Source organism: Lonchura striata, chromosome 14 (genome assembly GCF_050655825.1).
Source record: "Lonchura striata isolate lonStrDom1 chromosome 14, ASM5065582v1, whole genome shotgun sequence".
In the NCBI taxonomy this organism is placed as follows: Eukaryota; Metazoa; Chordata; class Aves; order Passeriformes; family Estrildidae; genus Lonchura; species Lonchura striata.
Window position 1 is genome coordinate 14550029 of NC_140716.1, and position 23068 is coordinate 14573096.

The 23068-nt window shown below is 67.7% G+C and overlaps 3 protein-coding genes across 4 annotated transcripts; 1 reads left to right on the forward strand and 2 right to left on the reverse strand.

Annotated features, from left to right (window-relative positions):
- Positions 1 to 349: 349 nt before the first annotated feature.
- On the reverse strand, positions 350 to 8329 carry TFAP4 (transcription factor AP-4). Of its 2 annotated transcripts, none has more exons than XM_085592474.1 (7): positions 6453 to 7067; positions 4546 to 4711; positions 4013 to 4111; positions 3329 to 3499; positions 2984 to 3121; positions 1833 to 1991; positions 350 to 1750 (listed from the first exon to the last, which is right to left on the reverse strand). In XM_085592474.1, exons 1-7 carry the CDS (start codon positions 6569 to 6571, stop codon positions 1556 to 1558), a joined length of 1047 nt encoding a protein of 348 aa, XP_085448600.1. In that variant the 5' UTR covers positions 6572 to 7067; the 3' UTR covers positions 350 to 1555. The 2 variants fall into 2 exon arrangements, with proteins under 2 accessions (XP_085448600.1, XP_021396453.1); XM_021540778.3 differs by lacking the exon at positions 6453 to 7067 and adding an exon at positions 8056 to 8329 and having other exon boundaries at positions 367 to 1750.
- A 3611-nt stretch (positions 8330 to 11940) lies between these two features.
- On the forward strand, positions 11941 to 19070 carry GLIS2 (GLIS family zinc finger 2). The gene is made up of 6 exons (XM_021540793.3): positions 11941 to 12082; positions 15819 to 16197; positions 16633 to 16809; positions 17271 to 17404; positions 17926 to 18044; positions 18153 to 19070. The coding sequence occupies exons 2-6, from the start codon at positions 15835 to 15837 to the stop codon at positions 18938 to 18940; spliced, it is 1581 nt and encodes a 526-aa protein (XP_021396468.1). The 5' UTR covers positions 11941 to 12082; positions 15819 to 15834; the 3' UTR covers positions 18941 to 19070.
- A 1019-nt stretch (positions 19071 to 20089) lies between these two features.
- On the reverse strand, positions 20090 to 22728 carry PAM16 (presequence translocase associated motor 16). The gene is made up of 5 exons (XM_021540795.4): positions 22555 to 22728; positions 21995 to 22079; positions 21464 to 21603; positions 21015 to 21080; positions 20090 to 20843 (listed from the first exon to the last, which is right to left on the reverse strand). Exons 1-5 carry the CDS (start codon positions 22726 to 22728, stop codon positions 20757 to 20759), a joined length of 552 nt encoding a protein of 183 aa, XP_021396470.2. The 3' UTR covers positions 20090 to 20756.
- Positions 22729 to 23068: the final 340 nt, after the last annotated feature.

Below are 23068 nucleotides of genomic sequence, written 5' to 3' on the forward strand. Positions count from 1 at the left end.
GGAAAAGAGGGGTGCCTCCCCACAAAAAACATGGAGAGAGATGAGTGCCCCGAGGCATGAGTCAGCTCCACGGAGAGATGGAGACCCCCATCCCTGGGGAAGGGGGACAGACACAAACTCTGACCCCAGTTCCCCTCATTAAAAGCAGCTCAGATGTCCCCCACCTCCATGTCAGCACTGAGCTGAGCCCCGATGTGCTCATCACATGTGGGCAGCACTGGCAGGGCTGAGCCTTTAAATACAGCCTGGCTGCTGAGCAGGAACCACACCAGGCCCAGGGCCAGCATCCTCTGCCTGTGCCTCCTGCTGTGATTCCGAGTGCCAGCAGCACTCCCTGCCCTCCCCACGAGCCCCAGAGGGATCAGTGTCCATCAGGATCCATCCCTGTCCCCACAGACATTAACACTGGGACGGAACTTCTAAAAAACCAAGTACAAACTTTATTTTGTTTCTTTACAAAGGCACGAGCCTCTTTTTTTTTTTCAACTTTCTTAACAAAATAGAATAGCTTCTCAATCAACACAAAGACCTGAAAATTGTAAAAAAAATACAAAAAAAAACCAAAACCAAAACAAAAAAAACCAAAAAAAAACAAAAGGGGAAAGGAACCGAGAAACAGCTGCAGCTGGGGGAACCTACTGAATACCACCGAGGCTCTACACACAACTGGCCTAAAACCCTACAGCCAGGTGGGGGGCAGTGGGGCGAGGGGGGGACACACAAAACAGGGACCCCCCACCCACCACAACAGACCCAAGCGACACAATCACAAAATAGAAAAGCTCTTCAGAGCTGACAGACCCCATAAACCAGGTTAAGTGCTTAAAGGAGGGATGGGAACGGGGTGGGGGGACAGGAATGGGCACGGGGACAGGCATGGGGTGTAAAATTCAGCTCCCAACCTGCCATCCCTGTGCCAAGGAGGTGGGTGTTAGAAATGCCAGGGAGGGATGGCATATGCCAGCCCTCCTACCGTGCTCCAATGGCATCATCCTAGGATTATTTTACTCTCCAAGGGGGTTTTCCCTGGCCCATGTGGGGTGCAGGAGCCATGGTGGTACCCTGAAGTCAGGGATCCCTGTCCTGTCCTTGCTGCCATGTCACTTGGGATCTCCCCCCCTGCTTAAAAACAAACATTTAATTAAAAGAAACAAAAAAGACATGAGAAGGAAAAAAACAAATTAAGATCCCAACCAAAGGCCCTGTCCCAAGGGAACACCATCAGGAACAGTGGGGCTGCTGCCAGCTTGGCAGGATTCCCTGTGGGTTGGCAGGTGGGGGGTGATAAACCAGGGTGGGGGGGCTGTGAGCCCCGTCCCCAACGCCCCCCACCATGCCCCGAGCCCCCCATGCCCCACTGTGGCCACCCCCAAGCCCCCGCCCCCCTGGGAGCTGAAGGGTGACCTTTGCCTGCCTCTAACGTTCTGCTTTACAGTATTGGAAAAAGGTCATAAAAGAGACCCAAATCACGTTGTATTTTTTAAAAATTTCAGCATATTCTCTGACGTTTCCCCCCCTGCCCCGGCTTCCCTCCCCAGCTGCGGGCCGGGGGGTGTCAGGGCAGCTCCCCGTCCCCCGAGGGCTCCTCTTTGCTCTGGTCCATGGAGTCACTGTCGTTGCCCTCGGTGTCGGAGGCGGTGTCGGAGGCGGAGGGCTCGGGGCAGGCGCGCGCTGGCGTTACGATGACGGCGCGTCTCTGCTCCTCTTCCTGCAGCTGCTTCTCCTGCGTCCCCTCGATGTGCTGGATCGCCTGCCCAGGGCACACACCGGCCGTCAGGACACCTCGCACCCAGCCCGGGTGTTGGGGACCCCCACCCTGCTCCCCCGCTTACCTGAACGATGGTGTCCAGGTTTTGCCGGGACGTGGAGACCGTGTTGATGACCGAGGATGGGCCCATGGTGACCACGGTGACATGATGGGAGGGAGGCGGCGCTGGAACGATCACGGTGGGGTGGTGGGTGGGCGCTGGGGGAGCATGTGAAGGCAGGAGCTGGGGACAGAAGGGAAAGCCTCGGTGAGCAGGGCACGGCGTGGGGAGGACATTGTGCTTGTTCACAGAGCCCAAGCTCCATAAACGCTGAAGCACCACTCGGCTGCTCCAGTTCTCCATCCCAATGGACGCAGGAGGATGCCAGCTGAAAGCTGCTGCCACCTCAGCTTTGCAACACAGAACATGAAGGATTCCCTGTATCCCAAAGGACAATGACTTGGGTTTTGAAGCCGGGAGAGGCAAGTGCCATTCCCTGCATGGCCAGGAATTCCCCACACCCCTCGGAGATCCTCGCTGGAGCAGCGGATGGGAAGATCCGCCCAAGCAGGAGGCTACAGAGAGTTCACCTAAAAATAGGCTGAACTTCCCTGGGAGGTGGCCGGGGGGGACCCTGCAGGGACACAGCTCTGCAGAAGCCCAAGGAGCAGGGAAGAAGCTGCTGTTCCTCCCTTTGAAGCTCCCAGAGTGGCGTGGCCCCGGGCTGGGCTCGAGGGTGGCAGTGCACAGGGACCGGTGCTGGCACAGTGCTCGCTTCGTCCCTGCATCATTGGCAAATCCAGCAGTCTCAGGGGAAAGGCCGAAGGTTTCCATCCCCTCTACCTGCCAGCTTGACACTCCCCTTTCCCAGCCTGCTGGGTGGCAAGGAGTGGTTTGGGGATCCCTGAAATTCAGTGGGAGTCACCCAGAGAAAGGTGAAGCCCGGGAGATGAAACCCACTCTGGCAGCAAGTGACCTCCCCTGTACAAACCCCTCTGTGCAGGGAGCAGAGCCACTGGAAGCCACCACGGGTGGTCCAATCCACAGTCCCTCCCTGAAACACAGGATGCCTGCAAGCACAGCCCCAAGCACTGTGGGGGCTTTGGGCCACCCCTTTCCCAAATCACTACGGGTGACAGCTTTTCTGGGACATCAGTGGCCACAGGAGGTGCCAAGTCCATCACTGAACCCACCCCCCGTGTTCCAGTACCTGGGGGTGTCTGGGGTGCACTCACCTGGGTTCGGATCTGCTGCTCGCGCTCGAGCTTCTCCTGGTGCAGCAACCTCACCTGCTCCTGCTGCTGCTGGAGCTGCACCTGCTGAGCAATCACCTTCAGCTTCTCGGGGTACATGTGGGCCTCCAGGGAGCGAACCTGCAGGCCAGAGAACCCCGACATCAGTGGGGAGCCTGGCACGGCCCCGCTGAACCCCGGCTGTCCCCTCAGTGGGAGCCAGGAAGGCCTGGCCAAGCACGGAGAAGCGGCATCCAAAGCAGGTGTTCGGTGACCCCACGGCACTGCTGCTGTCCCTGGGGCTCACTGGGGACACGGCAGAGGCTGCAGGAGGGCACCTGGCCTCACCTGCTCCTCCAGCATCATGCGGACCGAGCGCTCCTTGTCCAGCTGCTGCCGGAGCTCAATCATCTCCCGGCGCAGATCCTCGGCCTTCTCATCTTCCCAGATGTCCGGCGAGCCAATCCCCTCGTCTTTGTCCTCCGCCCGTCGCCGTTTCGGGGAGGAGCCACTGAATTCCTGCCGTGGGAATGTGGTGTCAGGGAAAGGGAGCTAGCAAAGATGCTCTCCCTGCCATCCAGACTTCTGGGTGATGCCACTCCCCATCCGAGCTCCATGCAGGAAAGGGTGTCCCAGGGGTTGTGTTTGATGCTTGGGGACAGATGGGCTCCTGCCCGTGTCCCCCATCCTGGTCCTCCATCCCCACAGCCTTGTGCCACCCGATTCTCACACTGTGACACCTGGGGCAGTTCAGCCAGGGCACCCCAGCACCATTACTGCCACCAGGCCATCCTCGACACCTCAAATGGGTGGAAATAATGGAAAATTGGACCCCAACCCCTCTCCCCCTGCCAGGTAAGAGATGTCAGGTTGAATGGGGCTCCCTGCCCTGCCAGGGGAATGAAAACATCTCCACTCCCTGGCTGAGCAGGGTGGAGGGTCCCACCCTGAGCCCAAGGAACTGCAATGACATCCCCACCCTGGCCAGCCAGGACTGTCCCACCCCCTCCTGTCCCATCCCTGGGGCACTACCTGGATGAACCGCTTGAGCTGGGTGTTCTGCTGCAGTAGCCGAGTCTTTTCCTGCTCCAGGGAGAAGATGTACTCGGCCGTCTGCTGGAGGATGGCTGCCTGTGGGGGAGCCAGGAGGGAAATGCTGAGGCAGGCGACCCCGGGGTCCCCCAGGCCTCCTCCTGATGAGCTCTGCAAGCAGCACTGCTCCTTGCCTGTCCCTGCTGCTTCCTCCCAGAGTCTGCTTCGCCCTAGGCTCCCCCTGGGATTTCCACCATGGTGAAACCCTCCAAGGCACCCACCTCGGGAACCCGACCAGCTGCCTCCTCACCCCACTCCCCTCTGCAGTGGGGTCCCTCCTCCCCCAGGAACGTGTTGCCCTGCTCCTGGGGCACTAGGGGCTGTCACACATTCCCAGCCCACTCCGGGACACCGGGCCAGGGATGCACACCCACTCCTCCTGCAAAACCTCCATCACCGAGTTAACACCCAAATGCCCCCAGTTCCACTTTCAGCCCCTCTACGAGTAGAACCAATGTGTGAATCCTGCTCACCTTGCTGAGCTTCTCCCCATCCGTGTGTGGGATGAGGGTTTTCAGGGACTGGAAGCCAGCATTGATGCTCTGCATCCGCCGTCTCTCGTTGCTGTTGGCGATTTCCCTGCGTATCCGCCGCTCCTGGTCCCGCTGGGTCTCTGGAGTCAGTGGGATGTTGGCCAAGCTGTGAGAGAGACGTGGGGTTAGGGAACAGGGGGCTGCACCCCTGCTGCCAGCTCACTGCATCCCCCCTTGCTTTGCAGTGATGGCTCCAAGCCACCAAAGGGACAGGTGACATGGAGGGGACGACGGCTGCGGTGCTGGGAAACACCAAAGCAGGTGGGTGGGTTTCTCCAGCCCTGTAACCAAAACTCTGGGGGATGCACTGGCCAAACAATGGCCCTGCTGCAGCCCCCTGGTTCCACTGGGCTCAGACACACCGCACGGTGCCCAGCCTGGGCGAAGGGACCCCAGGTGGGCGAGGGAGGCCGCGGGCTGGCCGGCTGTGTCCCCGCGGGGCTGGCCGGCGTGTGTGGCCCCGGGAAGGCGGCTCCCTCCCTCCCGCCCCGCTGATGGCTTCCAGATGACAGCTCCCAGCAGAGAAGCCCCCGTCCCACCCCAAGCCACAGCTCCTGCCTGCTTCCTGCCGCTGCCTCCTCACCCCCCACGCCCTTGCCCCGCAGATGGGCCGGGAAATGCCAGCATGGAGGGCGAGGGCTCGGGGCAGCCAACACCCACGGGTCCAGAGCAGCAGCCCTGAGCAAAGCTCGCTGCCGTGGGGTCCAGCTTTGCCCACACCCCGAGGGAAGCAGGGCAGAGGTTTTGGATCACACCATGCCCACTCTCCCCGGAGTGCAGGCACCCGGCGCCAGGGGATGCTGCGAGGCACCAAAGACTAAACACAGGAGCCGGGCCGCCGGCAGCAGGCGAGATAAGACGGGCTCCAGCCGCCCGTCCAGGTGCCCGCGGTTCTGGGACGGGGACATGGGAACATTCCACCCAGAGCCTTGCCAAAGCCAGGCTGGGAAGCGAAGCCCAGCATCCTGCCCTCCTGGTGAGGCCAGGGAGGAACCACGGAGGTTTGGAGCGCAGGGATCTAAGGAACACGTGCAGCACCACCGTGTGCCCAGGCAGCGGCCGGAGACTCTCAGGCCACTCACTCATCACTGCCTGCTGCAGCTGGGGGATGCACCACAGCTCATCCGTGATACACAGCGATGGGGGAGACCCAGCTCATCCCAGAGGGATGAGAAAGGATCCTCGCTCTGCCTAACAAGGGGGTGGATTCCAGGTCGGTCCAAGGGCACTGGGAAGGATCCCAGCTGTGTCCAGCAAGACAGAGAAGAATCACAGCTCATCCCAAGCAGATAGGGAAGGATCCCAGTTTACCCTAGAGGGATGGGGAAGGATCCCAGCTCATCCTAGAGGTATAGGAAAAGATCCCAGTGGTTCCTCATCCCAAGAGGATGAGGAAGGATGCCACCTCAGCCCATGGAGGTCAGGAAGATATTTGTCCCCAACCTCTGGGGCAGTGTCCCAGCACAGGCTGACACTGTGTGCCAAGCACACACTGCACTGGCTCCCTCACATGCAATCCTGGGGGTGTGGAACCGGGATGGGTGCCCAGGGGTCTGCCCTCTCCCTGGGAGCAGCCTCTGCTACATGGACCAAGAGCTGCTCGCAGCAGGATTGTGGCACAGGGCTCCCATCTGGTGGTGGCTGTCACCCACCGCCCTGCTCCTGCTGAAACCAGCCCCAAACTTGTCCCCAAAACACACCAAACCGTGCAGGTCCTGGAGACCTGGTCCCTCTTGGGGTAAGGAGGTGACTGGAGCACCGCTCCAGGATGTTGGACCACCAGACACTTAAGGGGAATGGGATGGAGAGGCCCAGGACTGGGCAGACGGAAGTGGTTTCTTAAATACTGGGAAAGGAGGAAGAGCCTGCTTCCTCGCCGGCAGACCGCCCGCAACCTGCCCCAGCTGCTCTTCCTGGGAAGAGACCCGAGAAGTGACAGCGAAATTCGGAAAGGGCAAAACCCCATGGATTCAGACACCCAGCTTGGCCAGGGATGGGGCAGCACAGAGGCAGGGGGAGCAGGTGGCACCCACTGGAGGCCCAGGGGTGTCTCCAGCCTGGTGCTGCTGCTGTGGGGTTTGTGTCAGGCAAGCAGAATTTGGTCCTTCCCATGCTGGGGAGAACATTTCTCTCGCCTGGACCTTGAGAGAAACAAACCCATGTGGGTGATGGAGCCAGGCACAAGGCAGATGCCCCACTGTCCACTCATGTCCAACGCTGATCACAGCTTGTGCTGTGGGTTGTGCTGGAGAGCAAGGGATGCACGGCCACATGGGCAGGGTTGTCCCCAAGCTCCTTGAGGTCACAGGTAGGATATTCCCCAACCTGCAGGCAGGGCATCCCCAAGTTCACATGCTTCCATGAAGGGCACTTCTAAGCTTACAGGGTCAGGGTACACCCGGGCGTACAAGCAGGATACAGCCAAGTGTCCCCCAGCACCCTGAGCCTGCAGGCAGGGCGTCCCTGAGCTCCTCGAGGTCACAAGCAGGGCAGCTCCCGGCACCCCAAGGGTGTCACCCGGCGGCCTGAGCGCCGGGCAGGGGCTCCCGGAGCTCGGGGCATGGGGAGGCTGATCCCGAGCTCTGCCCCGTGCCGGGGTCAGTGCGGGGCCGCGCACCCCCGGTCTCCGGGCGGGACGGCCGCACCCCCTGCCCGAGCAGCCCCCGCCGAGCCCCGGCCCCGCAGCGACCACCGCGAGGGACCCCGGAGGAGCCGCCCCCCCCGGCTCGCCGCCCCACCTCCGGGGGGCTCAGGTGAGGCCGCTCCCCGGCACCGCCGGGACGAGCCCCCCACGCCGCGGGGCAGCTCCCCGCGGGGCCGGGCCCCCAGCACGTGCCGTGGGGCCCGGGCCGCCCCCCGGCCCCGCGGGGCCCGGCCGCCCGTGCCGCCCCACGGCGGACCCGGGGGCTCGGCGCGGCCGGGGGCGGCAGCTCCAGGCCCGGGGAGGCTGGGGGGGCTCAGGGCCGCCCCGCGTGGCCCCGGGGCCCGCGCCCCCCCCCCCCCGGCGAGCCCCGCGGGCGCAGCCCCGGTCCCCGGCCGCCCCCCCGCCCGCCGCGGCTCCCCGCGTGTCCGCGGGCTTTGTGCCGCCGCTCCCGCACTACATGTCCCGGCAGCCCCGGCCGCGACCCGCCTCCTCCGGGCGGCTGCAGAGTCACGGCCAGGCCCGGCGGTAAACACACACCCCCGCGCCCCCCGGACCCCCGCGCCCCGCGCCCCCCGCCCCGAGCGCGCCCCGCCGCCGCCGCGGGGGCCGGCCGGGGGTGGGGGCGCGGCGCTGCCCGCCCGGGCCACGCGCGGCCGCCGGTCCCATGTGCGCGGCCGGGACCACGTGCGGGCGGTGGGGCCGCGGCGGCCGCGCCGCTCCCCCCGTTCTCCGCTCCCCCCTTCCCCGCCATCGCCCGCCGGTCCTCCCGAGACCCCCGAGCCCGGGATCTCCCGGCGCTCCCCCACCTGCAGAGCCCACCGATGACCTCCTTCTCGGATTTCCTGAAGTGCTGCAGGGCCGGCACCTTGGGGGCCGGCACCATGAAGTACTCCATAACGGGGGCGGGGGGCCCGGTTCAGCCCAGCCCGGCTCGTCCCGGCCCGGTTCAGCCCCTCCCGGCCCGGCTCCGGCCTCTGCCCGCGGCCCAAGGCGGGAAACAGCTGGAGCGAGCGCGGCTCCCGCCCGCCGCCGCCGCCGCTCCCCCGCCCGCCCCCGCCCGCCCGGCGCCGCCCCCGCCCCGCACCGGCCCCGCGTAAACAAAGGCGGCGGGAGGGGCCGCAGCGCGGCCGGAGCGGCACCGGGACGCGGCGGCGGGACGCGGCGGGACGCGGGGCGACTGGAGCGGCCGGGACGGTACCGACCCGTGCTGGCACCGGCCCGTCACACCGCGTCGCGTCCTGACCGGGCTCCATCCTATCCTACTCTATCCTATGCTGCTCGATCCTATCCCTCTCTGTCCCATCCTACCCTCATCCTGCCCTGTCCCCAACCCGTCCCACCTCATGCCGTCCTGAGCTGTCCCCATGCCCCTCCATACCCATCACATCCTATCCTATCGTACCAAACTCTACCCTATCCCACCCTGACCTGTCCCCGTTCCATGCTGCCTCATTCTATCCTGCTCTAGCTCCATCCCATCCTACCCTATCTTATCCTGCTTTATCCCACCCCATCCTTACCTGTGTCCATTCCTCCCCACATCATTCCATCCTGTCCTAGTTCCATCTTACCCTGTCCTATGCTATCTCATCCCACCCTGGCGTGTCATGTCCCTATCTCATCCTATCTCAATGTGACCTGTCCCCATCCCACCTCATCCCAGCCTATCTTGCCATAGCTCTGTCCTATCCTGCTCTATCCTATCCCATCCTGACCTGTCTTGTCTCCATCCCATCCTCATCCCATCCCATCCTATCCTAGTCCAATGCCATCCTACGCTGGCCTGACATGTTCCCATCCCATCCCCATCACACCCTGCCCTCACTCCATCCTGTCCCATCCTATCCTTTCCTACCAAAATGCCATCTCAGCCCATTCTGACCTGCCACATCTCCAGCCCATCCTATTCTATCTCATGGTATCCTGACCTGTTCCAGTCCCATCTAATCCTATTCCATCCTGTCCTGTTCCCATTCTATCCTGCTTTATCCCCATCCCACCTCATCTGCCCTACCTTATGCTGACCTGTCTTATCCCTATTCCATTTTATCCTGTCATATCCTGTCCCCATCCAATCCTCTCCTACATCCAGTTTATCCCATCCCATTCTACCCTATCTCCATCCCATCCCCATCCCAATCCTGCCTAATCCCCTCTGCATCCTATCCTACCCCACCCTGGCCTTAGTCCGGTCTCATCCTCTCCTATTCAATCTGATCCCATTCCTATCCCACCCCATCCCATCCTATTCCTGTTTCCAGCAGGGACTGGCTTTTGGGGGGCTCAGGGGGCTGCCGGTGGCTGGGGGGGGGGGGGGGGTCACAGCAGCCTTGGGGCTGTCACAGGGCTCAGGGAGCTGGGGGTGACAGGGATCCCATGGCTGGCAAGGGGCTTTGGGGAGGAGGCTCTGGGGGCTGCCAGAGGCATTCTGAGGGCTGATGGAGGTTCTGGGAGCTGGGGAGGAGCTTGGGGAGTTGATGGGGGGCTGGGGGCTGCTGGGGGGCTTGGGGGTCTGATGGGGGGCTCTGGGGGCTCACAGAGTGGCTCTGGGAGCTGGCAGGGGGCTGTGGGGCCTAGCAGGGGGGTTGGGGGCTGGCAGGGGCATGGAGCTCACAGGAGGCACGGGGGGCTCACATGCGCTGGCACAGGGGGCTCCAGGTGGGGGTTCAGGGTTTGGGGATGACAGGTTCGTGTGGGCAGGGGCCTTTTAGGGGAGCTTCTGGGGGGCTGGCAGAGGAGTTGTGGGGGATAGGGGAGCTTAGGGGGCTTTGGGGGGTTGTGGAGGTGTAGAGGGTGGCAGGGCTAGCAGGAGCCATGGGGGGGCTTGCAGCGGGGCACAGAGCTGGAACAGGACTCTGGGGGACTGGTAGGGGAACACAGGGCTGGCAGGAGCCATGGGGGGCTGGCAGGAGCTGTGTGGTACCTGAGGGACCTACCTGTGGCAGGTGGCCTCCCCCCAGTGCCCCCCCAGCACTGCCTGCGCGGCTCCCGGGCCACCGGAGCGGGAACACCAGGGGGTCCTGGGGTGGGCTGTCACCCTGGAGGGGCAGGACCCGGCCCTGCAGAGCAGGGTGGGCTCAGCCCTCCCCCTCCCACAGCCCGGCCCCGCTGGGAGCTGCAGGACAGGTTCTGCCGGGTCCCCTGGGCCCCCTGCCCGGCCCCCGCCGGGGCCCCACTGCGGGGGCTGCGCGTCCCCCCACGGCGCGGGGACCGCCGCGTCCCCTCCCCTCCATCGGCAGCCCGCTGGGGACACCGCAGGAAATCCCTCGGGCAGGGTGGGATTTCGGTCACCCGCGTGGGACGGTGCTGCCCTCCCGTGTCTCTCCTGCTTGTGGCGGGGATGTTGGGGACACGGCGGCTCCCCCCGCAGAAACGCCCAAAGCACGGGGAGGATGTGGCTTCAGCCACCTGTGTGGAATAGAACTGTCCCTCCATTCGTGTCCCCCGTTCTGCTGCGCGGCTGTTGGGGACACAGCAGCTCTGTCCCCGCAAAAGAAAACCCCAAACCGCGGGTGGGATGTGGTTTCAACTGCCCGCGTGAGACAATTGTGTCCCTGACTCGTGTCCCACCTTTTGTGGGGCTGTTGGGGACACGGCAGCTCCCTCTCCACCCAGAAGTCCGCATGGAACGGAGCCTCCTCCCCTTGTGTCCCTCCCTTTCGTACGGAGGACACCGCATCTCCCCCTGCAAAAAAACAAAACAAACGAACGAAAAAAAAACCACCAAACGGAAACAAAACAACCACGGGTGTTTTGGTGGGGCGTGACTTCAGCCACCCGCCTGGGACAGTGCTGTCCCCCACGCGTGTGTCCTCCCTTTTATACTGGCGCTGTTGGGGACATTGCAGCTTTCCCCGTTAAAACAACAAAAAAAACAAACAAAAAAAACCAAACGCAAAAAAACCCCAACAAAAACCCAACCAAATAAAAAAACGCGCGGGGCAATGTTGTGTCCCCCCCCTCCCTGGCCACCTCATTTCGGGGGGGGGGGGCATTGAGGACACCGCAGCTGCGTTCCGCCCCCAAAATAAAATCACGGGTGGGGTGTGCCCAGCCACCCGCGTGGGCCCCGGGGGAGGGACCCCCCCGGCGCGGCTGCAGCATCCGGGCCGGCCCCGCCACATCCTGCCGCCGGAAGGAGCCGCGGCCCGGGACAGCCCCCCCGCCGTGACGTCATGCGGGGCCCCCGCCAGGCGTGACGCCAGCCCCGCTCTGTGACGTCACGCGGCGGGCGGGCGGCGCCGCTGCCGCGGGGAGGGGGATCCCCCCAGCCCCCGTTCCCCCGGTGTGACCCCCACCCTCCCGCCCCGAGCCGCCCCGGTGCGAGGTGCGGGCTCCGGTGGGTGCCGCCCGCCGCCCCGCCACGTCCCCGGGGGGGACAGGGACAGGCGGAGGGGACACGGACACGCGGGGGAGGGGGGTCGGCTCTGCCGCAGCGTCGGGGTGACCTTGCGCGGGGGGGTGGCGGGTCTCCCCCCGCGGGTTCCCCCCCCCCCCACCCCGGGGCGGGGCTCGGTGCCCCCCGGTGCCCCCCGCGGGGGCGGGGAGGGGCCGCCCCCGCCCCCGCCCAGCGCCGCCCGCAGCCGGGGCCGGGCCGCTCGGTGCGGGGCGGCCATAAATCACGGCGGGCAGAGCCCCCGCCCCGCCGCCGCCCCCGGGACCGGGCAGGGGGGGCCCAGCCCCGCCGCCGCCACCCCCGCCCCCAGCCCCTGCGGATGTGGCGGAGCGGCCCGGCCGCCCCGCACCGGCCCCGGCACCGGCCCCGGGGGGCCCCGCTCCGCCGAGCCCCGCACCCCGCCCCGCTTCCCGCCCGGCGCTGAGCCCCCGCCGCAGGTACGGTCGCGCTCCGGGCACCGCGGAGGGGAGGAGGACGATGAGGAGGATGCTGCCACCGCCGGGGGGAGGGGGGGACCCTCCGGGGAGCCCCTTCCTCGCCGCCCTCGGTGGTGCGGGGGGTCCCTTGGCACCTGCAGCCCCCCTGCCCATGGTGCGGGTCGGGGGGGGGGACGTGGCCCCGCCGCACCCCCGAGGGAAATGAGAAGAGGGGGCTTCCCCGCTGCCCGGTGGGAGCCGGGGGGTGGCCGTCACCCGGCGTCCCCCCGCACCCGGGCGGGTGTCCTGACCTTGGCCGTGGGGCGGGGGCTGCGGCGGGGACGTGCCTGGTGGCTCTGCCCGGTTGCGGCCACCTCCGGGGACACACCAGTGTCCCCACGGCGCGAGAGGGGAGAAAGGGTGGCATTGGGTGGGGGGTGCAGGGCGTCCCCATCCCGGTCTCACGCCGGCGGTGCCACCGCCCGGCAGCCGCCCGTCACCCCGGTCCCCTTCGCGGGGGCCTCCCGATCCCCATCATGGGAAGTGACAGTCCCCGCCGTGGGGGGCGACAATCCCACGGCTTCGTGGGGCTGATGCGTGGGGTGGCCAAGCCCAGGCTGTGCCACTGCGGGGTGTTTTGGGGACTAGGACGGTGTGACCCTCTCCCTGAGGTGCCAGCAGCGGGGACCACAAATTGTCCCCGGTGTCCCTAGGCACTGCTGCGGGCGCTCGTTCCCTACCCAGCATGGAGAAACCCTGCAGCCAGTGGACACCTCCCCTTCCCCATGCCTTTGTCACCCCGCTGTCACCGCCTCCCTCAGCCAGGGTCCCCATGTGCCCCTTCCCCACGGTGCTGCCGCACCCAGGGTGATGATCCGCTGGGTGCTGGGGACCACCCTGCTGCTGTCCCCGCCTGTTCCAGCTGTGTCCCCAGGCAGGGGTGGCAGGGCCCCTGATGCTGGCGGCACTGCTGTGGGGCTGCTCCCGGGGTGGCAGGGGGCTGCTGTCAGCCCTCTGCCAGGGTCCCCGCGGCTTCCACATGCCCGGGAAGGGAGAACCATGGCATCGACCACAGCCGTGTCCACTCCTGGGGACACCTTCGGCAGCTGCCGGCAGCCCGGCTGGCGTGGGGTGACGGGTGCTGGAGGGTCACAGTGACAAGATGGAGCTACCGGCAGGATGTGACCCCCCTCCCAAACCCGTCAGGCACCGGTGGGCTCCTGTGAGGAGTGGCTGTGGCAGCACCATCTGCAGCGACGGCGGGTCCCACGGGCGCCCGTGTCCTACCAGCAGCCGCGGGGACAATGACCCGCATCCTGCCAACCCACCCACGCTGCCCTGGCACGGGGGGCTCCGGGGACTGCCCCCCGTCGCGGCGGTGCCAGCCTGCCGCTGCCAATTGCCACGGCGGCGGAGACCGAGCCCTGCCTGCAGCGCTGGCACCGCTCCCACTCCCCGAGCCCCGGGGTCACCATCCCCTGGCGATGGCACTGACATCCCGCACCGCCGCCATCCCCGAGCCCACCGCGCCTCGGGAGCCTCTGCCCGCGGTCCCTCCGTGCTATTCCTGGCGGGTTTGGGGCTGGAGGGGGGATAACGCGACACCCCGGCAATGCCAGCAGCCCGGAGACCTGGCACCCCGCCGGCTGCACCGGGGTCACCCCGGGTCCCCCAGCCGTGCCGGCGGCCAGGCAGTGTGGGGGGCCCAGGGGACCCCAGCCTGGCCGGTGGGGATGGGAGGGCTCCCCCGCGCCCGGGCTCCATCCCAGCGGCCCCCACCCGGACTGGGAAGCCCCTGGGCCCAGCCCCGCGACGGACTGGTTTGAACTGGTGTGGCGGGGGGGAAGCTGGGCTGGGGCTGGGCTGGCAGCGCCTGGCGCGGGCAGGAGAGGCCATGGGGGGAGAGCAGGCAGGGGCAGGCAGGAGCGGGCAGGGGCCTCGCTCGGGGGCCGCAGGTGCTGGGGCGTCCGGCCAAGCCACCGCAGGGCTTGTCCCCGTCCCCATCCCGGCGGGGCCCCCGCGGCGCCCCGTTTCCCGAGGCCGCGTGGTTTGGCAGCCTCCTGCTCGCCCGCCCGCGGCCGCGCTGGGAGCCCTGGCGTCAGCGGCTGGAGGCCCCTTTCCCACCCGTCCCGCCCGGGGATGGCTGCGGTCCCCACCCAGCACCGCCCGCACCGGGACCCCCCAACCTCCCAGCCCTGAGGACGTGAGGACGCGACCGCCGTGGTGGGACCAGCAGTGACGCCTTGCCCGGCCCCACTGCGGGACCACCGTCGCCGGAGGGTTGCCAGCCCCCCGTCCCGTTTCCTGGACTGGGGGGGGGTCCCGCTGTGCCACCCCGGCTGCGGGGTCCTGCCCCCGTGTCTTTCTGTCCCCGAGCTGTGCCACCAGGCTGTGGGGCACTTGGGGGTCGCTGGAGCCCGAGCGCCGTGGTGGGACTCAGGGTGGCGACACCCCACGGGCACACCCCGCAGTGGGGTGCGGGGTGAGGCCCCCCCGGAGGGGAAGGGCCCCCACTGTAGGCAGGCCGGGAAAGCTCAGCGGCGTCCCCGTCCCGGGAGAGGGGACGCTGAGACGGGGCAGCCTCCACAGCGGCGGGAGGAGGTGGATGCTCAGGCGAGGACCCCCCCCCCGAAGGGGAGGGACCCGCCTATGGGGCTGACCCCACGGCCGCGGCAGGCTCAGGGTGATGCCGTGGGGCGGCTCCTCCCACGCTGGGAGCCGGGGACAGGAACCCCCCCTGGGGCCGGCCCCTCGGCCAGCACGGGGGTGCAGGCGGGGGGTCCCCCGCCCCGCCGCCCGGGCCCCATGCCCCCCGCGGCTCCTCCGCATTCCTCAGCGTCTGAGCCGGGCTGGACCCCCGCCAGCGCGGGGGGCCCCTCCGGCGGGGCAGGGCGGGGGACGGGCCCCCCGGGGCGGGGTGGGGATGGAGGGGCCCCCCCGCTGCCACGTGTGCTGGGTGCGCCGTGCCCCCCGACACGGCCCCTCGGCCGCCCCCACCCTGCCCTGGGCGATGCGGGTGGCCGCGGGGGGCACAGCCGGGGGACGGCATCGGCTCCGGCTCGGGCGCTCACTGCTGCGCCGAGCTGCCCGTTCTCAGCTGCCCGCCAGATGTGCGGCGGCCGAGCCACCGGGGTGGCATTGTGTTCGGTGCCGTTCCATGCCATTCTGTGCCACGCCGTGCGGCCGGCAGCCCCCGCTCGGCCCCGGCAGCAGCGGCGTTGGCCGGCGGGGAAGGGGCCCCGGCGGGGGAGGAAGCTCTGCCGCCTCCGGGGCTGGGGCCAGCGGGCTCGGCCGCCCGGGTCACCGCCGGGCTGGTGGCCGCCACCGCCCTCCTCTGCCGCTGGGAAAGGCCTCGCTGGGGCAGGCCCGCGGGGACCGACGGATGGATGGATGAACGGATTGGGGGGGGTGGAATGGGGACACCACGGCTCTAGCTCCGCGGGTGCCCAGGGGATTTGGCAATCCCCGGCAAGGTTTGGTCGCGAGCCAAGGGGCTGTGCCGGCGACACGGAGAGGACACACTGGGGACACCGAAGGGCCGGGGTGGGGGGGGGGCACGGTGCCATGCCCTGCCCTTTGCCCGCTGCGGGAGGGGGCCGCGGCAGGGTGGCCGGAAGGGACGGCACGGTCTCCGTGCCAGCACCGTGTCCTCCGGCCCGGAGCAGAGCGGGCATTGCCATGGGGCCGGGCTGGGGCGATGCTCCGGGTGGCACTGGTGCCCCCCGGCCGTGCAGTGACCCCTGGGTGTCCCCCGCAGAGCCCACCCCGGCACCATGCATTCCCTGGAGGAGCCCTTGGACCTCAAGCTGAGCATCTCCAAGCTGCGAGCTGCCCGCGAGAAGCGGGGCCCCTCCGGCCCCCGAGCCCGCGCTCCCCAGCGCCCGGACACCCCGCCGGCCGGGGATGGCCGAGGGGGCAGCCGGGGGGGTCGCCGGGCCGTGCCAGCCCCGCCGTCGCCCGGGCTCCTGGGACACTCCAGGCTGGTGGAGCCGCGGGACGGGCGCTTCCCGGCCGCCGTGCCGGTGGTGGACCTCAGCCTCTCGCCCCGCTCCGGGGGAGAGTCTCCGGCTGGCAGTGCCTCGCTGTCCCCTGAGCGCCAGGGCAGCGGGGACCTGCCCGGCCCCCTCACCCCACACGTAAGTACGGCCGTGGCCCCCCCGAGGTGTCCCCAGCTGTGGGGACTGTGCCCGGACGGCGCTCCCGACCTCGGCAGCGTGCCCGGTGCTGCCGGTGTGCACACAGCCCGGGGTCAATGTCCTGCCCGGCCCCCCGGCCCCTGACCCCAGAGGTATCCCCGGGGCGGCTCCTGGGAGGTGTCTTTGGGGTGTTCCTGGGGGTCTCTGTGGGGTTTTGGGGTCCCTGGGGGAGGTGGCAGATCTAGGGGTTTTATGGGGAGCAGATCATTGCGGGAATCTCAGGGGAGGGATCTCTGCGGGGGGGGTCTCTGCAAGGTCCCTGGGTTCCTGGGGGGCTGGGAAGAATCTCTTGAAGGGCTCGGGGGGCTGTCTCTGGGGGTCTCCATCCAGCTTGGCCCTGTACCCCACTGCTCCTCCATCTGGACTCTGCTCCAGGATTTCCAGTCCCTGCGCTACATCGATGGCCTCCCCAGCTCCTTCCAGTTCTTCCTGCCGCTGGGGGCCGGGGGGGCCCTGCACCTGCCCCCCGCCGCCTTCCTGCCCCCCAGCAAGGAGAAACGGCTCCCCCCCGAGCTGCCCCTGCCCAAGCAGCTCGTCTGCCGCTGGTCCAAGGTCAGCAGAGAGCGCTGGGGGCCGTGGGGGGTTATGGTGGGGGTGTGTGGGAGCTTTGAGGGGGTGTAGGTGGTGGATGAGGGGCTGGGAGACCACATGGGCATTGCATGGATGGGGGGCACACAGGGGAATTGTGGGGCTGGGGAGAGGACATGGGGCTGGAAGGCCATGGCAGGGCTCTTTGGGGCTGGGGGCAAATCTTGGGGCAGGGAGGCCAAGCAGGGACAGTAGGGCTGGGAAGGTGGTGGTGAAGAGTGGGTGCTGTGCAGACATGCTGGGGGGGTGATACAGGGCTGGGGGCCGTGCAAAGGGCCATTTCATTGTCCCCAAATGCTGCTGCTGCTACACACGGGGTGCAGGTGGGATCTGGGATGGAGGGCAGGTGCTGGCAATAGTGAGGGGACTGGCCCCCCTGGTGTCCACCCTGCTGGGCTCCCTCACCCCCAGCCTCCTGCCCACAGTGCAACCAGTTCTTCGACCTCCTGCAAGACCTGGTGGACCACGTCAACGACTTCCACGTCAAACCCGAGAAGGACGCGGGGTACTGCTGCCACTGGGAGGGCTGTGCCCGCCATGGCAGGGGCTTCAATGCCAGGTGGGCATGGGGGGCTCCAGGGAATCTCTGGGGGGCTGCTGTGGGGAGGCAGGAGCCCAGCACTAGGGATATGCAGGGGAAGCTTCCATTTGTCCCTCTCATGCAGGTGCGAGGTCCTGGGAGAGCTGGGTGACTGTGCTGGCCTGGATGTCCCTGTTCTCCCTCCCCATAGCTGAGGCACAGGGACAAGGACTTGTGCTGGAAGCAGGACTGACTCCCTCCCTAACATTCCCTCCCCGATGTTTCCACGGGCAAATGGTGATAGGACAAGGGTGAAGAGTTTTAAGCGAAAAGAGGAGAAATTTAGATGGGATATTGGGAGGAAATTGTTCCCTGTGAGGATGGGCAGGCCCTGGCACAGGGTGCCCAGAGAAGCTGTGGCTGCCCCTGGATCCCTGGAAGTGTCCAAGGCCAGGCTGGACAGGGCCTGGGATGGTGGAAGGTATCCCTGCCCAAACAGGGGGTTTAATTATACAAGCTTTAACCCATTCCTGACTCAGTGATTGCCCCAATCCCGGCAGGTACAAGATGCTGATCCACATCCGGACGCACACCAACGAGAAGCCGCATCGCTGCCCCACCTGCAACAAGAGCTTCTCCCGCCTGGAGAACCTGAAAATCCACAACCGCTCGCACACAGGTCAGCGCAGCCCCCGCGCTGCGCTCACTGGGGCAGCGGGGGGCTCGGGGGGACACGGGGGACACGGCGGGGCTGGTGCCCCCCGGCAGACCCGGTGCTGTCCCACAGGTGAGAAGCCCTACATCTGCCCCTACGAAGGCTGCAACAAGCGTTACTCCAACTCCAGCGACCGCTTCAAGCACACCCGCACGCACTACGTGGAGAAGCCCTACTCCTGCAAGATGCCGGGCTGCCACAAGCGCTACACCGACCCCAGCTCCCTCCGCAAGCACATCAAAGCCCACGGCCATTTCGTGTCCCCCGAGCACCCGGAGATGCTCAAGGTCCACCCGCCTCCCAAAACGTCCCTGGGCTCGGCGGAGGTGCCCTACGTTAACGGGGCGCAGCTCGTCATCCCCAACCCCGCCGCCCTCTTCGCTCCGCCGGGGCTGCCGGCGCTGCCCATCCCTTTGGCACCGGCGCCGCTCGACCTCAGCGCGCTGGGCTGCGGGGCTGCGGGCGCGCTGCCCGCCCTGCCCGGCCCCGTCCTGCCCCTCAACGGCGGCCCCTTGAACTTGGCCAAGAGCCCGCTGCTGCCCTCGCCCTTCGCGGCGGGGCTGGGGCTGCCCGTCATGTCGCTGCTGGCCGGCGGGGCCAAGGCCGAGGGGGAGAAGGGCAGCGGGGCCGAGGGGCGGCCGCCCAAGGCGGGCAAGGGGCTGGAGAGCCGGAAGGAGAGGGGCGAAAGGACGGAGCCGGGGCGGCCGCGGGTGCCCCCCGAGAGCCTGGCGCTGCTGCCGGGGGCCGTGCTCGACCTCTCGGCCGGTGTCAGCTCGGGGGGCAGCCCCGAGGCGCTGCCCCCCGGCTGGGTGCTCATCCCCCCCGGCTCCCTGCTGCTCAAACCCGCCGCCGTCAACTGAGGGGTCCGACGATGCCCGGGGTCAGCCGCCGGCCCCGTGGGCAGATCCCGCTCCCTGGGGACGGGGGGGCATGGCCCCCTCCTCCCCCTGCAGCCCCGGCGGGGCCTCGCTCGTGCTTTTACCCGTCACGAAAGAAGAACGGACTCTTCTGAGAAAAGCAATAATCCCTCGGCGGCCGGAGCCGGCTGCGACCCCGTGCTGGGGGCAGGTGGGGCACAGGGGGGGTCCCCCTGCCCCCTCTCCCCCCCGGCCCTAGGCAGCCGGATACGCCGCTATTTATTTCTCGACCAGCCCCCTGCTCCGACGGGGTCCCGCTCGGGCTCTCCTGCTTCCGCTGACTCGGCGTCTCCCTGCCCGAGGCCTCGGTGCTGCTGCCGCCCCCGGGCTCCTGCCGCACGGACAGCGGGCTGACAGCCGGGGGACCGCCCTCTCCGCAGCCCCGAGCCGTGCCCGGCCGTGCCGTGCCGCCCACCCCGCCCGGCCGCGGGCGGTGCCGCAGCCGGCTGGGCACTCACCGGCCCGGCGCCGCCCGCCTCCTCCCGCTCCCTCCGCACGGCCGCCCCGGCCCTCCCGTGACAAGGCACACGGCCGCGTGTGCTGCTCGCCGGGCTCGGCCCCTCTCTAGCTACGTTCATACCTAACCACGCACCGCGAGCGCATGCGGGCAGCGGCGGCCGGGCTCCCGCTCCTCGGGATGCGGCGCTGGGATGCTCCCGGGTGAGCCCCCGGCGTGGGGCGGCGTGCCCAGCCTCAGCGCGGGCGCAGCTCGGAGCCCCCCCGGGGCTCACACGCGTCCCGCTCGCTCCGAGCCGCGGGGGTCTCCCCATTCCCGCCCCCCGTGCTGAAGGAGCCCCGCCTGCCCCGCAGGGAGCCGGTCTCCCTGCCCTCACCGGCGGCCGCCCGGCGCTGCCCTAGCCCAGCATGGCTGCGGGCCCTCGACCAGGCCGCCCCGGCCGGTGAAACGTCTCCTCGCTCCTCATCGGTTTGTTGTTGCACATTCCAGGACATCAGTATTTTAACGGTCTCGAAGTGCCTTTCTATCGTAGTTTCTGGGTTGTTTTTATTTTCCTCCTGTTGGGCTCCATCGCTGTTAGCGTAGCGTGTAAGGACTGCACAAGTACGAGATAAGCTAACGACTGTAACACTATATTCGTCCAGGGGAGAGGAAGTTTATTAAGAAAACAATAAAGTGAAGTTGAAGTAAGTTCCTGTTTCAGTCCGTGGCCGTGGTGCCAACGGCGCTGGGGACAGAGGGGTGCAGGGAGGGGGACGGGTGTGACCTTGGGGGCACGGCTGGCCCTGCCTGACCCCCAGCCGTGTCCCCGCGCTCCTGCTCAGGCGGCCTCGGCACCAGTGAAAGCCTGCCAGCATCTGCGGGGTGAGCTGCAGGTGGGGACAGCCACAGCGTGTCCCCTCACAGCCCCTCACCCCGAGCCAGCAGCCATCCACACTGGGAGAAGGTAACGGCACAGCACTCCCAGGGTACGGAGCCAGAGGCAGCCGAGCACTCCATCCAAGAGCATCCAACCTCCCCACCAAAAATAGCTCCTGCAGCCTCCCCCAGTGCCATTTGAGCCCTGGCAGCCTCAGTGCCCTGGGGACACCCCTTCTTCCCCAGATGCCTCCTCCTCCTCGTCTTCCTCCCCCAGGCAAACGCAGCCCCTCGCAGGGGCCGATCCTGCCGGGATCGCTGGGCAGGCAGGTCCCTGCTCCCTCCCCGGGTGTGGAGCAGCCAGGCCACGTGCTGGAGGAGACGGCGTTTATTGGCTACCTATAAGTTAAGGGTGAGGGGCACGGGGGGCAGGGGTGGCAGGAGTCACGTCTCGGCTTTCCGCCCCTTCTCCTTGTCGCCCTTGGCCTGGATGCGCAGCTCCTCGTCCAGCCGCTCCTTGGCTCTCACCACCTGTGGGACACGGGGTGACACACGGGATGGGGTGACACACGGGGATGGGGTGACACACGGATGGGGTGCCCCCTCCCCTCCATGCCTCATCCCTTGGTATATCCAGGCTCTGCCTGTCCCAAAAGCCAGACAAGGGAAGGAAGGTGCAGCCCTGCTCCTCCCGGCGCTCACCTTGGACTGCAGGTAGAAGGAGCCTCCCACTGATTTGTCGTTCACCTTGAACAAGTGGTCGTAGTTCTGCCGAGAGAAGCTCTGGGTCAGAGGTATCCCAGCCTTGCCATTCCCACTCCCAAACGTTGGCAGCCTCCCACTCCCCAGAGAATTGCTGAAGAGTGATCCCGGGGGACACGGCTCCTCTGCCTGACACCTCTTAGGAGCCCCCGTGTTCCCAGCAGGGCACCTCCAGAGATCCCACGTGCCTTCCCTGAGCAGCCCCGCTGGGCAGATGCAGAGGCCAGGTCTGGAGGGCTGCTCCAGCTGGGGCAGGGAATCCTCAAGCTGTGCTTAACTGAGCCCAAGACAGCACGGGGGACCAGCTGCCACCCCCATGCACAGCAGCACCCTTGGAGAGGCCAGGCCCTGCCAGCACCATCCCTGCCTGGCTCCAGGGAAGCCTCTACCTTCTGGATCTCCTCAGGGTTGAGGCTGGAGACGTTGAGGATCTGCTGAGCTTCCTGGAGGCTGATGCCGATGATCCTGGAGGCAGCAGCGGACTGGGGCCTCTCGGCGCGTCCCCGTGCATTGGCTGCGGCCTGGCTCGCTGGGGACAGCAGGGCCTGAGTCCCCTGCCACCCGGCCCTCAGGCAGCACAGCCCGCGCACCTCCAGGTGCTCAGACCCCGGTGTCCCCCTCTGTCCCCATCCAGCCACCCCGGGGCCATCTGGACACCGTCCCAGTGCCAGGGAGGTGGCAGGGAGCAGGCAGGCACCGTTTGCCACAAGCAAGGCAGGGCTGGGGCTGCCACATCCCAGGGATTATCCCACTCTGCCCTTTGGAGTGCCTGGCAGCAGTGCCAGGATGAAGCCTGGTGACAACCTGGCAGTGTCCCCTGCAGGGGATGGGGCGCGCTGGGGTGCCCAGGGAAGGGTGGGGATGTGGAGCAGTGCCCAGCAGGGCAGCGTGGGCACACGGAGCAGCATCCCAGCTCCTACCTGCAAACTCCTGGCGCAGCGCCCGCATGAAGGCCCGTCCCACCACCTGGGCCCCCACCAGAATGATCTGTGCCAGGTACTTGGCCTGCGGGGACACCCTGCTGTCACAGCCACCGCGGCTCCTGTGCCCTGTCACCTCCCCTTGGGCCCTGCACAGCCCCACGGGCTCTGTCACCTCTCGCCATCCCCTGGGGCTCTGCTCTCACCCCACTGGACTCCTGTCATGGCCCTGTCCCCCCTTCTCTGTCCCTGTCCCCCCACCCAGGCCCTGCGATCTTTCCCAGGCTCTGTCCCCCCCCCAGGCCCTTTCTCCTCTCCCCTGTCCCCTCTCCGCTGGTCCCGCGACCCCTGCTCTGTCCCTGCTCCGCTTTCACTGGCCCTGTCCCCCCTCCTCTGGCCCTGTCCCCCTCCCCATGACTTCTTCCCCCTTCCCTGCTCCTGTGACCCCTTCCCCTGTCCCCGCCCCTCTCCCCTGACGCTGGCCCTCCCGGAACCAGCTGCCTGGCCCGCTCCCGAGCGCGCTGCCGCTGCCGGTCCCGGTGTCCCCCGTCCCCTCTCACCATGTCCCCGCCGCCGCTTCCGCCCGCGGTCACGTGCCCGGGGAGGGGCACGGCGGACACCGAGACGGCGGCGGCGCGGCGGAGCGGCCCGCCCGCGGCCACAGCGCCCTCTGCCGGCGGCCCCGCGCGGGAGGTCCTCCGGCGGCGGGGCGCGGCTTCCCCGTGTGCCCCCATCCCCGGAACCTGCGCGACCCCGGTGCCGCTGTCCCCCCGCTCCCCGTGTGCCCCGGTCCCTGTGCCCCCCACCCCCGGAACCTGCGCGATCCCGGTGCCGCTGTCCCCCCGCTCCCCGTGTGCCCCCATCCCCGTGTGCCCCCATCCCCGGAACCTGCGCGATCCCGGTGCCGCTGTCCCCCCGCTCCCCGTGTGCCCCCCTGCCGCGGTCCCCGGGTCTCCCGGATCCCTGTGTTATCGCCGATTTCCGTGTCCCCCGGTGTCGGTTTCCATGTCCACCCGGGCCAGTCCTTGTACCCCCCTGCCTCGCTGCTCATGACCCGCTCGGTTACCGTGTCCC